The sequence below is a fragment of the Bos taurus genome, chromosome 6 (genome assembly GCF_002263795.3).
Source record: "Bos taurus isolate L1 Dominette 01449 registration number 42190680 breed Hereford chromosome 6, ARS-UCD2.0, whole genome shotgun sequence".
Classification (NCBI taxonomy): Eukaryota; Metazoa; Chordata; class Mammalia; order Artiodactyla; family Bovidae; genus Bos; species Bos taurus.
Window position 1 is genome coordinate 81,009,905 of NC_037333.1, and position 21,473 is coordinate 81,031,377.

The 21,473-nt window shown below is 36.2% G+C and overlaps 1 protein-coding gene across 13 annotated transcripts in view; it reads right to left on the reverse strand.

The window, feature by feature from the left end:
- Positions 1-21,473, reverse strand: part of EPHA5 (EPH receptor A5) — a 408,104-nt gene that overhangs the window by 177,329 nt on the left and 209,302 nt on the right. Inside the window, exons 6-7 of one of the 13 annotated variants that reach the window (XM_059887776.1) lie at positions 15,165-15,269; positions 13,034-13,460 (exon numbers count right to left, since the gene is read on the reverse strand). The exons of 11 other annotated variants lie outside the window; for them this stretch is intronic. In XM_059887776.1, the coding sequence (XP_059743759.1) occupies positions 13,459-13,460; positions 15,165-15,269 (107 nt within the window). In that variant the 3' untranslated portion in view covers positions 13,034-13,458. Of the gene's footprint in view, positions 1-13,033; positions 13,461-15,164; positions 15,270-21,473 lie in introns of those variants that run through there. One more of the 13 variants, XM_059887777.1, reaches the window with a different exon arrangement.

A 21,473-nucleotide genomic window follows, 5' to 3' on the forward strand; every position in this document is an offset into this window, starting at 1 on the left:
AATCAACTAAGAATGTATTTGCTGATTCTAAAATATTCAGCTATTCAAGTCAACATAAATTACTTGTTTGATAACTAAAGAGAAAAGGAATTTTTATTGAGAACTACTGTTGTCAATAGAAAACCCCACCCAAATCCTATTTTAAAATAATCTACCCTCTGTAAAGAATTACCTTGAACTTCAGCCTGATAAATTCATAAATAATGGTTTTTTGACCTTTCCAGTTTTACTATTTGTTGTAATGTTAATGTCTTGAAAGTAAATAAACATGTTTTAATTTTTAAAATAACATATTTACAGATATGTACATTGATTCTGGTGATAAAATATGTTTAGCAAAATTAAGTATATATGGGTACAGAGTTATATTTATCTATGTAGAATTTTAATATCAGTCAAATTTCAAATGCATATTTTTATGTTTTTATTTCCAAATATGAATTTATGTGACTAGAGATAGCCAGACATGATTCAAATCTGAGTTTCATCAATAACTATAGTACTGAATAACTCTTGAACATCATGGGCTTCAGTTTTCTTGGCTTCAAATGAAGATTCCACATAGGATGCTAGAGAATTAAATGACTACCGAATGTAAATTATTTAGCCTTTTGCCTGGAATATATTAAATAACTGCTAAAATAATGACTTTTCAAGATCAATGTCAGGTAGAGGAACTATATGATAAAAGCCAAGTAGATATATTTTAATAAAAGAAACTCAGGCTAGACTTACAGAGATAAAGTGACAGAATGTAACTGATATTGAATAATTATGCAGTTAACCAAGTAGAGCATGCCTATTATGGGAGGAATGGACATGTGCACAGTGAAGTTGATGGAGAGAAAGGCAGACAGAAAGAAAAGTGAAAATGAAAGTTGCTCAGTCATGTCGGATTCTTCGCGACGCTATGGATAGTCTATGGAATTCTCCAGGCCAGAATACTAGACTGGGTAGCCTTCCCCTTCTACAGGGGATCTTCACAACCTAGGGATTGAACCCAGGTCTCTTGCATCGTGTGCAAATTCTTTACCAGCTGAGCCACAAGGGAAGCCCAAGAATATTGGAGTGGGTAGCACATCCCTTTCTCCAGCTGATCTTCCCAGCCCAGGAATCCAACCTGGTAATCCACTCCAGTACTATTGCCTGGAAAATCCCATGGACAGAGAAGCCTGGTAGGCTACTGTCCATGGGGTTGCAAAGAGTCGGACATGACTGAGCGACTTCACTTTCCTTTCCTCCTGTATTGCAGGCGGATTCTTTACCAACTGAACTATCAGGGAAACCAGGTATCAGGTAGAGAGACTGATAGACAAATAGATAAACAGTACAATTCATACATAAAACAGGGCTACTGGAGAAGTTTGGTGTTTTGTATTTTAAGAATAAATCACCTAGGTTGATTTCTGAATTATCTTTTGAGAATGAATATGATAGTGGTTAATATGATGCTCTTGAAACAAAATTGCCTGGATTAAATTGATTTTTCTACTGGTGCATTGGTGATAAAGAAGCCACATGCCAATTCAGGAGACATAAAAGAGGTGGGTTTGATCCCTAGGTGAGGAAGATTCCCTGGAAGAGTAAACAGTAAACAACTACAATATTCTTGCCTGGAGAATTCTAGGGACAGAAGAGCCTGTTGGGCTACCATCTACAATGTCGCAAAGAGTCAAACACAACTGAAGTGACTGAGCACACATGATTCTATGTAAGTGGATTCAATTTTTCTATGTGAAAAATTTTCTCAGTAAATGAGGAATGATGAAAGTGATAATGAAGTGACATTCATTATGTATTCAGAGCATTTCAAGGCATTTTGAAGTATACCACAGATGCTGGCTATTTCCAGTTTCTGTAAGGAAAAAGCCCCCAAATTAGTTAACTTAGGTCAACAATGATTTACTATTTCCACAAGTCTAGGCATTAGCTGGGTGATACTTCTGCAGGTCTTGTCTGGATTTAGTCACATGGCTGCATTCATCTCATAGAATGTCTGGACACAAGGCTTGTCCCAGACATCCTCATTCTCAAGTCTAGGGTTTCTAATGGGAAGGGCAAAGCCCAAACTCTCAAGGCGCTCTCATCTTCCAAAAGGCTAGAGCAGGCTTCCTCAGCAAAGTATGATCTCAGGGTTTCAAGAGGTGGGGCATGGAGCTACCAGTCTTCAGAGGTCTGGGCTAAAGAATTTACACCTCACTTCTCTCATATTCTATTACTCAAGGAACATCATAAGCCCACCCAGATTGAACAGTTGGAAAAAGAGCTTTCATCTCTTAATGGAAGGAGCTTTAAGTGTTTTTATATTCTATTATAGCTATTATTTTTATTCCAGGACCTGGAAGCTTAAACAGAAACTCTATGTCTTCATATAGACAGAAGGAAACAAACTCTTTAGCCGGGCCTCTAAAAAATTTATGATAATTAATGCAATCTTGAGAATATAAAACTGTACTTAGTAGCCATCACTTTTAAGTAAATATTTTTTAATATTTTCCCAGGAGAACAGTGTATAGTACACAGAGGTATCAGTTTGTATTTTTATTGCTGAAGCTGTTACTAATGTTTAATCTAGTACCTGACAAAGTTATATTATGAATGCAAACATAGGCATATAATTTATATTTGCATTGAAACTAAACAGTATTGTTTAAAATAAAATTTTAAAATTTTGTTTAATTAATTGTTAAAATTGTTTAAAAGTAACAGTTGTTTGTTTTTGTTTTTTTTTTTTTTTTGGTTTAAAGAGGATAAAGTCTCTCCGCCACTTGCAATGTGTGTTCTCACGGATGTGTTGAGAATCTCACGGATTCTATATCCCAGGCAGCTTTTTATTTGGAAGACCATTCAGGACAGAATACTCTTCCCTTGGGCATTTAGTAATGACATTCACAAGACAAAACTTTGTGAAATCTATCTCTTATAATCTTATGTTAGGCATGGAATTCATAGTTTCAGTGATACCAGTGAAGAAAATTCTTTTAAACTGGATTTTCCTTCTTAATATGTCACAGTCATGAGTTTCTCATAACAAAAGTTATAAGAAATATCACTGCTATTCATAAAGAATCTTTGAAGTAATAGGAAGCTCTTTATACCAGTGTTTGCACTATTAAAAAGAAAGAACATCAAAGAATCCACAAGGTTAAGTGTGAAGAGCACTGAATAGGGATTTCAGACATCCACATCGCAGCATAAAATCTTCCAAGTATTAAGTAGCCTTTGACAATTATTTCACTTTTTACTGTCCTCATTTAAAATAAATCCATTCAGTTACATATAAATCCTGTCAGATGTTGTCAAAAAGTCACCTACAATATAAATCATATACAAGTCTTTGTAGGATTTTTCTTTTATTTAGTTTTTAATTTTAAACAAACACATTTCTTTTGGCAGGGGCAGGAATATTTTTGGTATTAATATTGTTGCTGATATGTACAGAGATCCTAAGAAGGGATAAAAAGCAATGGTCACAACTCTTAAAAGGTTAACATCAAAGATGATTTAGCAAATAATGAAAAATGCTTCTTAATTTCATGTATGAAACGAGACGCCAGTCCAGGTTCAATGCATGATACTGGATGCTTGGGGCTGGTGCACTGGGACGACCCAGAGGGAGGGTATGGGGAGGGAGGAGGGAGGAGGGTTCAGGATGGGGAACACAGGTATACCTGTGGCGGATTCATTTTGATATTTGCAAAACTAATACAATATTGTAAAGTTTAAAAATAAAATAAAATTTAAAAAAAATCTATAAATTTTTCTCAGCAATTAAGGTTAAGCAAATTATTCATTATTCTATTTGTTTTCCTTCATCTAAAAACCCCATATCCATTAAGATAATAACAATATGAAATGGGAATTTACTTAGAGACCCCACACTGCCTTTAACCTATTCTAAGAAAACCAAAAAAATCGTAGTTTCAGAGTATCATGAAAAATAAGAAAGAAAATCCAGGCATATACTAAATAAAGTAATAACTCATTATAAATGTACAGTGTAGGAGTTTTGCAAATGTGCATTGGTTGGGATTCTATTTTGTTCATTTTAAATAATTAAGTTTCAAAAATCATCTGTCTTTCCACATATAGATTCTTTTCTACAACTCTTCTTCTATTCAGAACCAATTTAAAATGACTAGCATGCCTAGAAATTAAAAAAGAAAAAAAAAAAAGAAGAAGAAGAAGAAAATAGAGAAGATATGTGAAATTTGCCTCCAGGAACTGATAAGGCAACACAAAGGACAACCAGGAACTTTTAAGACATTCTATTAACTTAATCTAAATAAATAACAATTTACAATCATACAAGAACTGAAAAACCAAAAGCTGTGATAGTTTTACCTAATAATTATTTTGACGTAACAACTTATGAAATAATTAAATTCTCAAGTGGATTAATGTATACTTGAAGAAGTATTTTCATTATTTTAAGAAAAAAACAGGCAGTATTATTTAAAACATAGATTATGACCAAATACGAATGCTGGCAAAATTAGGGTAATTTCATCTGGAAAGAAAAATTGTTCTGGGGCTCCTGAAGAGTCAGGATGAATTGGTATTAGTACTGAGAGGAGATCAGTTCTCTATTAATAATATTACTTACAAAAATAACCTGATTTTTGAAAATTAATAACACTTCAATTAATTTCATTATTTAATAATTTATGAGTACCTGTTGTATGTTAGAACTATACTAGTCAGTGAGACTTCAGTCATAGATAAACATACATAATCAGTGCCCTCAAGGAGCTTATGGGGTTCCCAGGTGGATCATGGGAAATAGATGGGGAAACAGTGGAAACAGTGTCAGACTTTATTTTTGGGGGCTCCAAAATCACTGCAGATGGTGGTTGCAGCCATGAAATTAAAAGACGCTTACTCCTTGGAAGGAAAGTTATGACCAACCTAGATAGCATATTCAAAAGCAGAGACATTACTTTGCCAACAAAGGTTCGTCGAGTCAAGGCTATGGTTTTTCCAGTGGTCATGTATGGATATGAAAGGTGGACTGTGAAGAAAGCTGAGCACCGAAGAATTGATGCTTTTGAACTGTGGTGCTGGAGAAGACTCTTGAGAGTCCCTTGGACTGCAAGGAGATCCAACCAGTCCATCCTAAAGAAGATCAGCCCTGGGTGTTCTTTGGAAGGACTGATGCTAAAGCTGAAACTCCAATACTTTGGCCACCTCATGAGAAGAGTTGACTCACTGGAAAAGACTCTGATGCTGGCAGGGATTGGGGGAAGGAGGAAAAATGGACGACAGAGGATGAGTGGCTAGATGGCAACACCAACTCAATGGACATGAGTTTGGGTGAACTCCGGGAGTTGGTGATGGACAGGGAGGCCTGGCATGCTGCAGTTCATGGGGTAGCAAAGAGTCGGACACAACTGAGCGACTGAACTGAACTGAACTGAAGTGGATCAATCCCTAGGTCAGGGAAGATCCCATGGAAAAGGAAATGGCAACCCACTCCAGTATTCTTTCCTGGGAAATCCCATGGACAGAGAAGCCTGGCAGGGTACAGTCCATGGGGTCGTAAAGAGTTGGACATGACTCAGCAACTAAACAACAATAACAAGGAGCATATAGCAGAGAGAGGTAAAGAAATAAGAAAGGAAATGAAAGCATACTTGCATGAGAGTGTGAAGGTTTCAGAACACTGAAGTGAAACACCTATCTCAGATTTGTTGACTTAAAGACAGCTTCTTGAAAGGAGTCATCTTAGCTGAGAAATAAATATTGAGTAGGAGCTACCCAAACAAAGTAAAGGTAACGGATCTAGGGGGTATCTCCTACGTGGTATCCTATGCTATCAGCAAATCAAATGACATCTTTTAATGCAAGTTTGAGAATTAGAAAGATGTAACTGTTTTGCTGTATAAAGAGCAAAGTCTGGAATTTTCTAAGACACTGTGCTTAGTAGCTCAATTGTGTCCGACTCTTGTGACCCCATAGAGTGTAGCCTGGAAGGCTCCTCTGTTCATGGGATTCTCCAGGCAAGAAAAGTGAAGTGGGTTGCCATTTCCTTCTCCAGGGAATCTTCCTGACTCAGGAACTGAACCCGGGTCTCCTGCATTGCAGGTAGACTCTTTACTGACTGAGCTACAAGGGAAGTCCAATAGGTACAAATAGGTATTCTATTAGAATACCTATTCTAAGTCCAAGCAGGTATTCTAAGACAATACCTATTTGTAAAAAGATTTTCAGTCATTTGTTCATTCACTCATTCTTTCAACAAATAATTATCAAATTCTTTCTACATGCAGGTGCATTTCTTGGCAAGAAACAGTAGTAATATTCCTGCACTTGATAGAACTTACATTCTCAGGGTAAAACAAAAAAGATACACAAAGTCAATTACATAGTGTGAGAAAGAGCTATGTTGTGTGCAAAAAATAAATAAAACTGGTAAGTGGGATAAGAAAGGTCAAGATGAAGGACGTGTGTGAGTGCAGTGCATATGCACTAGCATAAGCATGCATTTATAAATTGGATGGTCAGAAAACATTTCTGAAGAGATATTTATGCAAAAGGCATTTATTATGCCTTGGAAGAAAAGCTATGACAAACCTAGACAGCATATTAAAAAGCTGAGACATCACTTTGCCCGCAAAGGTATATATAGTCAAAGTTATGGTTTTTCCAGTAGTCATATATGATGTGAGAGTTGGACCATAAGGAAGGCTGAGTTCTGAAGAATTGATGCTTTTGAACATGGTGCTGGTAAAGACTCTTGAGAGTCCTTGGACTGCATGGAGACCAAATCAGTCAAACCTAAAGGAAATCAGTCCTGAATATTCATTGGAAGGACTGATGCTCAAGCTTCAATATGTTGGCCACCTGATGCAAAGAGCCTACTCACTGGTAAAGACCCCGATGCTGAGAAAGACTGAAGGCAAAATGAGGGGACAACAGAGGATAAGATGGTTAGATAGCATCACTAACTCAATGGACATGAGTTTGAGCAAACCCTGGGAGACAGTGAAAGACAGAGAAGCCTGGTGTGCTGCAGTCCATGGGGTTGTAAAAGTTGGACACTACTTAACAACTGAACAACAACAATGCTAAAGTAGGAAGACATATGGTAATTTTGGAGAAGATGGTTCTAGTAGAAGTAACAGGAAGAAGAAAAGTCCTGAGGTGTAAACACACATGGAAATTTCAATGATTAACAAGGAGGCAAGCTTACCTGGTAAAGTGAGTAAATGAGAAAGTACAGGGAGATGAGGTCAGCCAAAGAAAGACCCTATAGGCAAAGAAAGATCCTATAGATCCTTCAGGTCTGTGTCATTTCCTCTGAGAAAGATACAAGGAATCATGAGAAAATTCTGAGCTGGGAACTGGTATCATTTGATGTACTTTAAAGAGATACCTGTGGCTTTTTGCAGAAAATAAACTCGGGAAGTCCAAGGGTAAGCAAAGACATTCATGAGGAGACTATCATAATCATTTAAAATAACAGTGTTTTGGATCAAAGTGTTAGCAACAGAATGGGTAGGAAATAACTGAATTATGGGTTCACATAGGTGTATCTGGAGAAGAAAATGGTAACCCACTCCAGTATTCTTGCCTGGAGAATCCCATGGATGGAGAAGCCTGGTAGGCCAAAGTCCACGGGATCGCAAAGAGTTGGACACCACTGAGCGACTTCACTTTCACAGGTGTATATAAAAAAAAACTGAGTTTTATTCCTCAAATCCATCTATCTACCCTATGCTACATCTATGCTACAGTTTTCTTAGAGTTTTGATGGGAATGACTCTACATCTGGGTTCGTGATAAGGACCCTCAGGACATCCTTAGGGGAGCCCATGGGGAGTGAGCCAGCATTGTCTATTCCCAACCCCCATCACAGTGATGGATTCTGTGGTATCTCTCTCTCGTTCTGTCCTTTGCACTTGAATTCTAGGACTTTTAGCTGATAAATTGAGGAAGAGAAATTTCTTTCCTTCTTGTATGGTGTGTTATACACAACTAATGTCTGGAATTGCTTCAGCCATTTTGCTACCATGAAATAATTCCATCTTGAGTCAAAACAGACCAAGAAGAGAGCGAGATCCATGATAAAATAGTTTCTAAAACTTGTGCTTTTCAATGATAAAATATGTTCCCTGCATTGCTTAAGTGCATTCTAGTTGAATTTATGTTATTTGCAGCCTTTTGCTTGCTGTAGAGTCAAACAACTATGAGTTTAAATCCATAATCTGTTAAAATAGGAAACAATCTGTAAAATAGGGATACAAGTTACATAGATAACATAGATACAATGAGCTGGTGTGAGAAGTAAATAAGATACTGGGTGATACCTTTGGTTGTTTGTATTTTAGAAAATATTATGTAAGAAAAAACACACATATGATGTATTTCATAGATAGGATAATTAAACTCTTGTATAGGATACTTAAAACACCAAAGCCATGGTTGGATTAGAGAAAATCTGAAATACCTTGAGTTTTTCAATACAAAAGGTCAGGACTGAATGAATATGAAGAATGTAAAGGCTATTTAATAGCTATTTGGTAAAGAGGACCAGATTCAGGGATAAAAGGCAAACCCTGTCTCTATCTTCAATTTCACCAAAAATATTTTAGATATTTTGCTAGAAAATTTAGTTAACATATCTCTATAAAACTAGAACTTGGCACCTAGTGATAAGTATTTTTGCTATAATCATCATTACCATTATTGTCAGTATATTTAAAGTAAGTTTAAGGAATATTCAGTTAAGAATTTAAAATAAAAAAAGAATTTAAAATAAATTCTGATTAAATATGAAAAAAGACTTGATATTACTAAGACAAAAACAATAAAATTAAGGGCGAGTAGACTGTTGTTACACTAGAGTCTAGCTGCATCATTGATGTGACTCTCTAACAAAATAATAGTTTTTTTTTTCTTTTTTTGCAAGACAGTATGGTTAGTTCTTTTCAAAGTTCATACAGTGTTGAGCTGAATAACCTCATCTCATGTGGAGGTAACTAAAGAAGCCTGCAAGGGATTTTCTAAATGCTTAATAGAACATTTATTTTCTTTGCTATCTTGTAATAATGAAGCTTGTGAATACCATCTTCACCAAAAGCAGCACAGTGACATACAGTGTTAGATTTTTTTTTCTGTAAAAGAAAAGTAATGGTAGGACTAGAAATAATGATAGTGCTTTAGAAAGTAGAGGAAAAAATATAAACTACATGATACCTACCAATTATGTAAGTGTGTGATTTCATAGGAGAAGGCAATGGCAACCCACTCCAGTACTCTTGCCAGGAGAATCCCAAGGACGGGGGAGCCTGGTGGGCTGCCGTCTCTGGGGTCGCACAGAGTCGGACACAACTGAAGTGACTTAGCAGCAGTGATTTCATAGTTTCAGGAGGCAAGTCACTAATATTTCTAGTCCAAATCCATGGAAAAATAGACTTAAATCCCATTTAAAATTGACTGTTTAGCTCCCTCTAAGTGTACCAATTGGACATGACTGAGCTTGCAGGAAAAGTACAATATTAACATCTTATTGGAAAATGTTTAAAATTGTTCATTTACTCTTTGAATCCTTTATCCTCACTCCAGGGAAGCCCCTTATCCTTATACATAAAATTTAATGGTGTAAAGTTAGCCAAAACAAAAATAGAGTAGTATCTACCCTACAACCTTTTCTACATTTTCACTTTTCATGGTTTCAGGCACTCCTAGTCAACATCAGTTCAAAGATATTAAATGGAAAATTCCAGAAGTTAACATTTCATAAATTTTCAATTTCCCACTGTTCTGAGTAGTGTGATATTAATAAAATCTTGCACCAACCTGCTCCATCCCACCTAGGGTCTCCAATCATTGACATCCTCTGCTCTTGACATCCAGAAATCCACATCTTTAAGGCTAAATCATCCAGGACTACTTAAGGCAGATGATCTTCCTTCGGCCAGATCATCAGAAGGTTAATAGAAGCCTAATGCCACATGACAATGCCTAGGTCATTCATTTTATCTAGTCCAAAAGGCATTTTATCATCTCTGCTACTGCTAAGTCACTTTAGTCCTGTCCGACTCTGTGCAACCCCATAGACGGCAGCCCACCAGGCTCCCCCGTCCCTGGGATTCTCCAGGCAACAACACTGGAGTGGGTTGCCATTTCCTTCTCCAGTGCATGAAAGTGAAAAGTGAAAGTGAAGTCACTCAGTTGTGTCCGACTCCCAGCGACCCCATGGACTACAGCCTACCAGGCTCCTCGGTCCATGGGATTTCCCAGGCAAGAGTACCTGAGTGGGGTGCCATTGCCTTCTCTGATTTTTTTTATCATCTCATATCATCACAAAAACCAAAAGATTTGTACAATACAATAAGATATTTTAGGAAAGAGAGAGTTTATATTGATATAACTCTTATTACAGTATATTGTTATAAGTGTTCTATTATTAAGAGTTATTGCCATTAATCTCTACTGTGCCAAATTTATAAATTAAATTTTATCATAGACATGTACATATAGGAAAAACACAGTATATCTGTACAGGGCTCCATACTATCCAAGGTTTTAAACATCTACTGGGGGTTGTGGAATGCATTCTCCGCAAGTAAGGGGGAATACTGTAAACCACTAAACTACTACCATCATGTCCATTACCACCAATAATAACTTTAAAACACTACTGATTTACTGTCTACAAAGGACTCTTCTGAAAGGCAACTATGTCTTTCTATATCTCAGCATATAAAGGGTTAATTGAGCGTAAGTAATAACAAGTGAGGTCTTATTAATATGAGCAGATGGCTGATGACAGAAGTTATAGCCTGAAACTTTAGTAATTTATAAAATAATAAATTTTTTCACCTTTAAATGTCATTTACTACTTCATTAGGGAAAAATAATGATTGTTTAAAAAATAGAAAGACATCCTCTAAATTCATATACCTAAAATACATAGATGTAATAAAAGCAGAGAGACACGGTGGTTGTAATAAGACTGTATTTGTTTTTGGTTCATACCACAAGCCTAAGGGAAATCATTGCTTGAGTTGTAGTTTAAGCATCAGTTTGCAGTACAGGTCACATCCTCAGGCCTTTCAGGCTTGAAAATTCAACAAACTTGCCTCTCTTTTCCTACTAATGGAAGAAATTTGTAAAAAGTGAGATCAAAAAGCCAGCACTCAAAGTAATTTTAATGGAAAACATTTCATATCTTCAAATAAATTCCTCAAGCTTGATGCTTGTTTTGACAAAGAAGATATTGGTGTCTTTGTGCCAAGCTACAAAATCAGTAATTTGCTCTGACTGAATTCCAATAAAGCATTAAGTGGACTGTCAAATATTAATAAAATTAGATGTAACAGAATAAAATACTCCCAATAGTCAAAAATCTTTAAGATATTTTTTTTTCAGTTCATTTTGTGTTACTATATCATTCAATACTAGGTCATTATCAGCAAAGATTGATTATGCTGGTATTATGTTCACCAAACTAGGCATGTCTATTAAAATAGATATAAGGGCAGTTAAAAAATAGTGTATCATTTTTTTAAAATAAATGCAACTGTATATCCTAAGTGGATTTGAATAAATGCCTCTATAGATATGTATATGAGATAAAGGAAGCAAAATACAGAGAAAAATGTGAAGTCAATAAGTCAACTCATATTTGATTCTATTGCTGCTGAGCTTAATAGCCAAGTTATCATTAATTCTCTTCTGTTTTATTTTATTAGACTTTATTCTTCAATTCTTTACTTCTTCTGAGGAAAAATGCATTTCTAGGGTTGGAGTAGGATGGACTTTTTAAACTGCTTTTATATCTTTCAGAATGCTCAATAGAGTATAATTAATGCAGGAGGTGTTGAATAAATAATGTTTGAATGAATGGCAGTCAATTTCAGAAAAATCACATGAACAAGTCATTTCAGCACGCTGTGCAAAAAAAGTTTTAGTATTCTAAGTAAACTTCATTTAGAACCTAATAAAGGACTCATGCATATGTTTGATTTAAACATGATTTCACATCTGTGTGTTCACACTTATGGTCCATCAGGTCACTGGGAATGCTTTCAGAACTTTGTTCACAAGGAAGCAGGAGAGCACTTCAGAGTGAGGTTTTAAACAAACTGATATGTTATCCATATCAATTTATAATATCCATCTTTATGCAAATAAGTTCTTAGCATACATGCCAATGAGATGAATGAGTGAACATTTCAAATGCTGAGTTGCTACAACTCTGTACTGAACCATTAGAATACTTGATAGTTCACACTGGAAATGGATTTTTGAGCACTATTCTGCTAAATAGGGAGTGAGTTTACAATAAGAATTACACAAAGCTAGTTTAAAAGCTTCCAAGTGAGTAGTAAGCAAAATAGAGTACCTACATTAGTAAGAAAGAGAATAGTATGAACAAAATAATTGCTGGTGTATATACAGAGTGTCAGCAGGTATTTTCTAAAGAGCTTTACAGAAAAGTGACATCAAGGAATTCAGATTAAAAGGTGTTACCATCTCACTATAGAGGAGGAACATGAAACAAATATCAACCTCCTGTAAGCGTAATTTTTCTCAAATGTGGGCCAAACACCCGGCAGTAGGATGTGTGTGTGTGTGTGTGTTTTAAAAAATGCATATTCTTGGACCCTCCCTTGGATACACTGAATCAAAAATACAGGCTGTGCAGTCCATGAGTCCATAAATACACTATAGATTGAAAACACCATGCATTGCTCTTAACCAGCATAGTATTTATTATACAAAATTTCTCTCTGGAATGAGCTCAGCCATTCACAGTGAATCTTTCTGTCAAGATTATAGAGTGTCTAAAGAAAGAGAGATTAAGAAAGTAGGAAAGTCAGCTGGGCAGTAGACTTTAAATAATAATGTCTTATTTCAGAGTTTTGGAACACCTAAACCTATGAATTACAATTAGGACTCTGTGTCTGGATCCTTAATTTAAAAGAGATGGGAGATGCACCCAACATAAATAAGAAAGCAAAAATTTTGGCATTTGAAGAATTCCAAAAAGGGTTTTAAACATATTACACATCACACCAATAACTGAAATTATAACATTAATTAAAATAATAAACAATTCAACTTATTATTCTAAGAAATATCTTAAGAAACACAGGTTCTAGGCACTATTATGATTCCCAGGGGAAGACTCCAGAAAAACATGTAAGAAAGCAAATACTTATATTGCCTGTACTCCAGGTTACATTAGAGAGCAAAGCCCAAGCTGTAGAGCAGGGAAAATTTTTCTTAAGGAAACAGTGATTTAAGCAGATCTGAAGACTGAGCTATCTAGGACAATGACGTATAATAAGAAACAGGCTTCAAGCAGAGGAAATAACAATACTGACTAGTGATTCAAGCACACTAGTTCTAGAGTAAGAATTTCCTGGTTTAGATTCCTATTCCCTCACTTACTAGATTTGTGACCTTGGGCAAACCACTTCACATCTTTAAACTTCAGTTTCTTCATCCTAAAAATGGGAATAATAATAATATTATGTCATGAAGATATTGCTAGGATTAAATAAGAAAAAGCAAATAGAGTTCTTCGCATAGCAATATGCACACTGTAAGTGCTGAAACATGCTAGCCATCATCGATCATCATCTTTGTCATTGTTACCACAATAGATCAAAGAGAGAAAGAGAGGGAACAGAAGTCCCTGACATGCCTTTTTAGAAACCAGAGGAGTCTCTAGAAAGATTCTTGCCAGTGAACCAAAAAAGTATTTTGATGATTTCTAAAAATATTCCACCCCATCTGCTAATCCTTATTAAATAAACCAGAGATGAAATATGGACAAATTCATTACATTAGTGTCTCATCTTTGAACTGTATTTTCCAAGCAGAAATAAGCACAGGAAAAGCTCAGAATGCATGCCTCACTTAAGCCAAGTTTCAATGGGAATGGGCAGTTGCAGTTGGTAAAATTAAAGGATTTTTGTTAGTAGCCATAATGAGTACACTAACCTGGTCACAGAAGATCAGTATGACACCAGTGAAGAGATATTCATGATATGTAATTACAGAAAACAATTTTTTTGTCTCTAAATAGTCTTCCTTAGAAACTTCAAGAACTGAAAAATCAATATTCATCTTTAAATAGAAATAATGTAGCTAAAAATCTTGTCTTGTCCAAATACATTTTGATAAGAACAGAAATTATGTGACTCTTTCCTATATACAAAGTATTGCTCTTACTTTGATGCTGTTTCTCTGCTTATTTCCTTATGTTAATTGTTCTGGATATTTTACTGAATTTGAAAATTTTCAATACTAATGTAAAACAGTATTTTAAGAAATCATTGATGATAGAATCATCATTGATGATGACTCTAATTATATAATTATCTAATTATATGATTCTAATTATCATAATTCACTAATTATTCCTATAAGCTTGAAGTAGGTTTTTTTTGTTGTTGTTTTGTTACCTGAGGCATCACTGATTCTATGCTATTTTTCACTTTAAAGTATTTTTCTCTTCTCATTTTACTTCAGCAATGAGTTTGTCTATATAATACTCATAAAGTCTAAAATGTATTTATCTCATGCATGTATTCAGTCGCTAAATTGTGTCCAACTCTTTGTGACCCCATCAACTGCAGCCTTCCAGGCTCCACTGTCCATGGGATTTTCCAGGTAAGAATACTTGAGTAGGTTGTCATTTCCTTCTCAAGGGGATCTTCCAACCCAGAGAGAGAATTTGCGTCTCCTGCTTCTCCTGCATTGGCAGATGGATTCTTTACTACTGAGCCACCTGGAGAAGCCTTATTTATCTCATAGTATTCTTTCTATGTGTACATGTTAAGTCACTTCAGTCATGTCCGACTCTTTGTGACCCTATAGACTGTAGCCCACCAAGCTTTTCTGTCCATGGGATCCTCCAGGTAAGAACACTGGAGTGGGCTGCCATGCCCTCCTTCAGGGGATCTTCTTGACCCAGGGATCGAACCCACGTCTTTTAAGTCTTGTGTTTTGACAGGTGGGTTCTTTACCACTAGCACTACCTGAGAAACTTTTCCAAGAACTCACACTGTTGAAAAGTTTCTTATAAACTATTATAGTAACATTTATCAATATCTTATTATGTACTAAGCATTACTCTGTTTTATAGATATTAACTGAATGAAAATCACTACATTAAGGCTTTAAATTGGATAAAGAATGCTCACAAATTGGGTAGTCAGAGGATCTGGGTCTCTGTCCCTGGGTGAACTGGTATGTAAAGTGCAGCGGATGTACGAAAGCTCGCTGGATGGCAAAAACATTAAGTGGATCTAGAAAACATTTTGATTATGGTGAAAAAAATTAGTTGTCAGAATGAGATATTTAATATAACTATTACGTGAAATTAAAAAACCTATGCATCCAATGCTAAATAAATTTTTAATAAGAATACTTATGCAGAGAAATAAGCAATTCATGTAAAGGGTACTGTTTAGGAAAATGGCAAATGGATTTGGAATAAAAGCAGCACATAAAAAATATCAATATATAAACCACAGGAGGACCTTGCATAGTTCAAACATGGTAATGTGCCATGTTTGAGTTAAGAGATATCGTTAACTCTCATAATCTGAAGTAAAAAGGAAATACAGAACGAAAGAAAGAAAGAGTGAAGAAAGGAAGGATGGAGGGGGGAAGAAGAAAGAGCAGGAGGCAGGAATGGAAGAAGGAAGAGAGACAGAAAGATAGGATGGACAAATCTTAATTATTTGAAAAAACATATTTCTTCAGAATAACGGAGGTAACCCAATTAACAATTACAGGCAGAAATTTTCACTCAAATTGAACAAATTCATGGATATCATAGTTTGAATATGGTGGCAAATCTGAAGATTTTTCAGCAGTTTCAAGGTTGAGATTCTGAAGTAGTAATGCTACTAATGGCAGCAGCAATTGCAATAAGGTTAAGTGCCTGCCATTTATTGCTTGACAGCTGCAGTGGCCATGTTTTGCTTCATCAAGCCAGATCTGCGGTAGAGTACTGGGCACTTCTCCTGAAACTTAGCCCTTATCTTTGAATCTATTTTTCTCAATGATTGTATAAGCCACTTAATACCCTTTATTACAGGCCTCTTTTGTTTAAACCACTTAGAGTAAATTTTGTTTACAACTAAGAAAACTGACATTAAAATCTAAAAAATGTTCCCAAAAGAGAAGTGTTGCAGGCAAAAGTCTTTTAAAAGAATGGGAGTTTGGACCTGTGATTCGACTGGTTAAATTTCCTTTTTTTTTTTTTTTTTACTTTTTTATATAAAATCTTTCTTATTCTCTCTTTTTTAAAATTTTTTAAATTTATTTTTTAATTAAATTTATTTATTTTAATTAGAGGCAAATTACTTTACAATATTGTATTGGTTTTGCCATACATCAACATGAATCTGCCATGGGTGTACATGTGATCCCAATCCTGAACCCCCCTCCCACCTCCCTCCCTTGACCATCCCTCTGAGTCATCCCAGTGCATCAGCCCCAAGCATCCTGTATCCTGCATCGAACCTGGACTGGAGATTCGTTTCTTATATGATATTATACATGTTTCAATGCCATTCTCCCAAATCATCCCACCCTCTCCCTCTCCCACAGAGTCCAAAAGACTGTTCTATACATCAGGGTCTCTTTTGCTGTCTCCCATACAGGGTTATTGTTACCATCTTTCTAAATTCCATATATATGCATTAGTATACTGTATTGGTGTTTTTCTTTCTGGCTTACTTCACTCTGTATAATAGGCTCCAGTTTCATCCACCTCATTAGAACTGATTCAAATGTATTCTTTTTAATGGCTGAGTAATATTCCATTGTGTATATGTACCACAGCTTTCTTATCCATTCATCTGCTGATGGACATCTAGGTTGTTTCCATGTCCTGGCTATTATAAACAGTGCTGCGATGAACATTGGAGTACATGTGTCTCTTTCAATTCTGGTTTCCTCGACTGGTTAAATTTCAGTGTAGCAAGAACCTATGTAGTTTTTAAAGGATGTTGCTAGTTTTAATCTAACAACAGCAGACATATAGTGGCTATATCTTACCACCTCTAGTCACTGCAAATAAAGGGATTCTTGAAGATGTTTTTGGTGACCAAATTTCATCTGCTTTAGTACTCTTGCCCATCGTGGCTCAGTAGGTAAAGAATCTGCCTGTAACAAGGAAGACCTGGGATCATCCCTGGGTCAGAAAAGTCCCCTAGAGAAGGTTATGGCAATCCACGCCAGTATTTTGCCTGGAGAATTCCATGGATAGAGGAGCCTTGTGGGCTATAGTCTATAGGGTTGCAAAGAGTTGGATGCGACTGAGTGACTTTCAGTTTCACTCAGTACTATAAAAGCATGAGAAAAATGAGAAAAATAAGAAAAATAGGTGGGACAGGATGAGTCTGGTTGCACTGCAGAATTTAAAAAAATAAAATTAGTGTCTCAAAGTTTAAATTTCTCTGTTCAATTCATATTGAGATGATCAGAGTCTTCATGCTGTAAATATCTCATGTCCTCTTAGGATGACAGAACTGTGCATCAAAAACCAAGTCTTAGACCACAGAATTCCTGAACTGCTAAAATTATGGATTTATTGCCTTGCTTTATGAGAAAATGAAGCCACTGATTGGAAAACATGAAATCCTGAGCACTGGAATGTGGATATGGGGGAGAAAATATATGATTGAAAATATTCTCAGCTTCCAAAACTTACTGAGTCTCTCTTGGTACCATTAAGTTCTTCCACACCTGGCTGAGGAAGCTACTCCTTGATGTCTTCAATACCTTATCTAAGATCATTAAGTGATAGAAGGAAGTATTTGTCTTCTTGCTCAAACTTATTTACTCCATCTGAACTCAAGATCCCAACATCCTCTTGGGAGCCAATTATGCAGTCAATGCTGGGGACAAAAAAACTTCCTGAATATGTCTCACAAAACTCTATAACTTAAATCCGCAGAAGCATATGGAATATGTGTGTGAAAATGGATTTTATATGTTCCTTACAGAAGAGTGAGAAACAATTTAATTCAAGCTGGTATATATGCATGATTAGAGATCCAATGTGCTTCTCTAGGTAGCTAGCTAGCACAAAGGCTAAATGCTTGTTCAATTAGTTGACCATGATCTGGATTTGAAAGGTGAACTATGTTTTTCTAGTTCAGATACTAGGAATTCCTTGTTTTAATGAAGAAGGAATTAAATGACCAACTAAAATAGGAACACTGAAATTGATTTATTTGCCAAGACTTATGAAACTATCCACTAATTACAACTTCAGAAAGGACTCAGAAGACATGTTCTTCACCATAATTATAAGGAATAAATTGATGAGAACAGTGCCATTTTATAACCAAAATCTCTAAAATTTCTCTTTTCTTGAGAACACAGAGGTTGAAGATGCAGTGAAATGATTTCTTAATTTCTTAGGGATCAGATATGGCAGAGACCAAGTGGTAGCATTTTACCACTAGAAAGAAAGTGGACATGGATTTCATAATAGGCGAAAATGTGAATGGTAAAAAGTCTAGCACCAAGGCACTAAGCGACTGAAATAATGGACCCTCTCATCTATACCACTAATGATATCAAGGTCTAAGAAATACAAATGAAAATTTAGTGACCTAGTTAGTCATGGTGTCTCACCAACACCCAGATCTGAGTAACTTCATTTACCCTATTAAATGAAGAGAAAATTGACTGTCCATATGGAGGACTGTGCAAGTAACATATATTAATATTGTACATTTCCTTTTCAGCTTATCTGAGAGAAATCTCTGGCCATTTCTAGATAAGTTGGGGGGTGGTGCGGGGCGGGGGGTTACCGCCCGGATTGTAAATTTTAGATTTCAAGTTCTAAATTTAGATTTAGAAACTAGGATATAGAATATACATTTAACAAATTATAGAGCTAACACTAATCTCTGTGGATCCAAAATACCCCTAAGAAACCATGATCTGAGTGGAGGCTATGATGGTAATGTGATGAATGAGATTTTGTCCTGAGCCCACATTACAACTGACACACTGATGCCTCCATTCAATTCTTTATTTCACCAGTCATAAGCGTATACTTGGAAGATCTGCACTTCAACTATAAAAATATCTCCTTGTATCAGAGCCCCATGCAATAAAAGCTGTGAAACTACAGTAATGACCAAACTAAACTAAATCATAGAGCTTCCTCTTTTTATTCTTCCTCCTACCAAAAGAGTAAACACACACACCTAGTGGATCTGTGGGGAATACAGCAGTTAGTGCCACCGTTCAAAATACGTTAGAGTAAAAAATTAGTATTACCTACATGCAAATGTAAATTACCTCGTTTAGTCTATATAGAAGACAAACAACTGAACTCATCTCACACGCTAGTAAAGTAATGTTCAAAATTCTCCAAGCCAGGCTTCAGCAATACGTGAACCGTGAACTTCCAGATATTCAAGCTGGTTTTAGAAAAGGCAGAGGAACCAGAGATCAAATTGCCAACATCCACTGGATCATGGAAAAAGCAAGAGAGTTCCAGAAAAACATCTATTTCTCCTTTATTGACTATGCCAAAGCCTTTGACTGTGTGGATCAATAAACTGTGGAAAATTCTGAAAGAGATGGGCATACCAGAACACCTGACCTACCTCTTGAGAAACGTATATGCAGGTCAGGAAGCAACAGTTAGAACTGGACATGAAACAACAGACTGGTTCCAAATAGGAAAAGGAGTATGTCAAGGCTGTATATTGTCACACTGATAATTTAACTTATATGTGGAGCACATCATGAGAAATGCTGGGCTGGAAGAAGCACAAGCTGGAATCAAGATTGCCGGGAGAAATATCAATAACCTCAGGTATGCAGATGACACCACCCTTATGGCAGAAAGTGAAGAGGAACTAAAAAGCTCCTGATGGTGAAAGAGGAGAATGAAAAACTTGGCTTAAAGCTTAACATTCAGAAAACTAAGATCATGGCATCTGGTCCCATCACTTCATGGGAAATAGATGAGGAAACAGTGGAAACAGTGTCAGACTTTATTTTGGGGGCTCCAAAATCACGGCAGATGGTGATTGCAGCCATGAAATTAAAAGACACTTACTCCTTGGAAGGAAAGTTATGACCAACCTAGGTAGCATATTCAAAAGCTGAGACATTACTTTGCCAACAAAGGTCCGTCTAGACAAGGCTACGGTTTTTCCAGTGGTCATGTATGGACTTGAGAGTTTGACTGTGAAGAAAGCTGAGCGCCGAAGAATTGATGCTTGTGTTGGAGAAGACTCTTGAGAGTCCCTTGGACTGCAAGGAGATCCAACCAGTCCATCCTAAAGGAGATCAATCCTGGGTGTTCTTTGGAAGGAATGATGCTAAAGCTGAAACTCCAGTACTTTGGCTACCTCATGCAAAGATTTGACTCATTGGAAAGACTCTGATGCTGAGGGATTGGGGGCAGGAGGAGAAGGCGACGACAGAGGATGAGATGGTTGGATCGCATCACTGACTCGATGGACGTGAGTTTGAGTGAACTCCAGGAGTTGGTGATGGACAGGGAGGCCTGGCGTGCTGCAGTTCAAGGGGTCGCAAAGAGTTGGACACGACTGAGCATCTGAACTGAACTGAACTGATTACAAAGATAGCCAGTAAGCTCTCTCCACAGAAGAAAGTCAAAAAAGACCCTCAGAATTATCATAGTAATGATCGAGCAAGTGACAATGAACTTCTTTTTCAACATCTCAGTAAACAGAGATCAACAAAAAATGTTTGTCTCCCTCTTCTCAGAAACACTTGTGTGCTTTTACCATCAGCATTCTCTTAAATTTCCAACTCTATGGCGTAATTTAGTTTCAACCCAGGGCATCACCACAGCCTGTAAGACATCATTCTGCACAAGTTTGTAAACTGCATCAAACTGAAAGTACCTGATGAAATGGAATTATCATGCCCCTGGATACCTTTGGAAGAATCAAGAAATAAAACCTTTCAACATAAAGGAATCACCTTTCTTACTGATATTTCTGATAGTCTGGGGCAGGTTGGGACATTCCCTCCAAAATGTTTGTTACACTTTGTAACTCATATCATGTTAATCTAGTCCTCTGATGAAAAAGTCAGAGTCTAAGACTAATTCAAAACAATTAAAATTTGATATATTTTAGTTCAGAATTAGGATTCTGTACCTTGGCTTGTTAAAGTATGAATACTTTTGGTTTTTTAGTTGGGATGAGCTTTTTGTTTCTGGGGATAAAATATACATTTGTATATATTAAAAGAGTGTCATGATATTAAAAGAGTGTTCTTGATAAAGTATGCCCAGTGCAAAATTATTTTAAAGTAAAACCCTAAAAAATAAGTTTATAGAGGAATATGATAAATGCACACTCTTTTGTGAGCTGATAGTGAAACATTTAATGTAACTGTTTTCAATGGGATATTTAATTTTCATACTATGTTGACATATCACTCTCCATCTACTTATCCATCTATCTAGCAGTTATATTTTTGATGACCTAAAC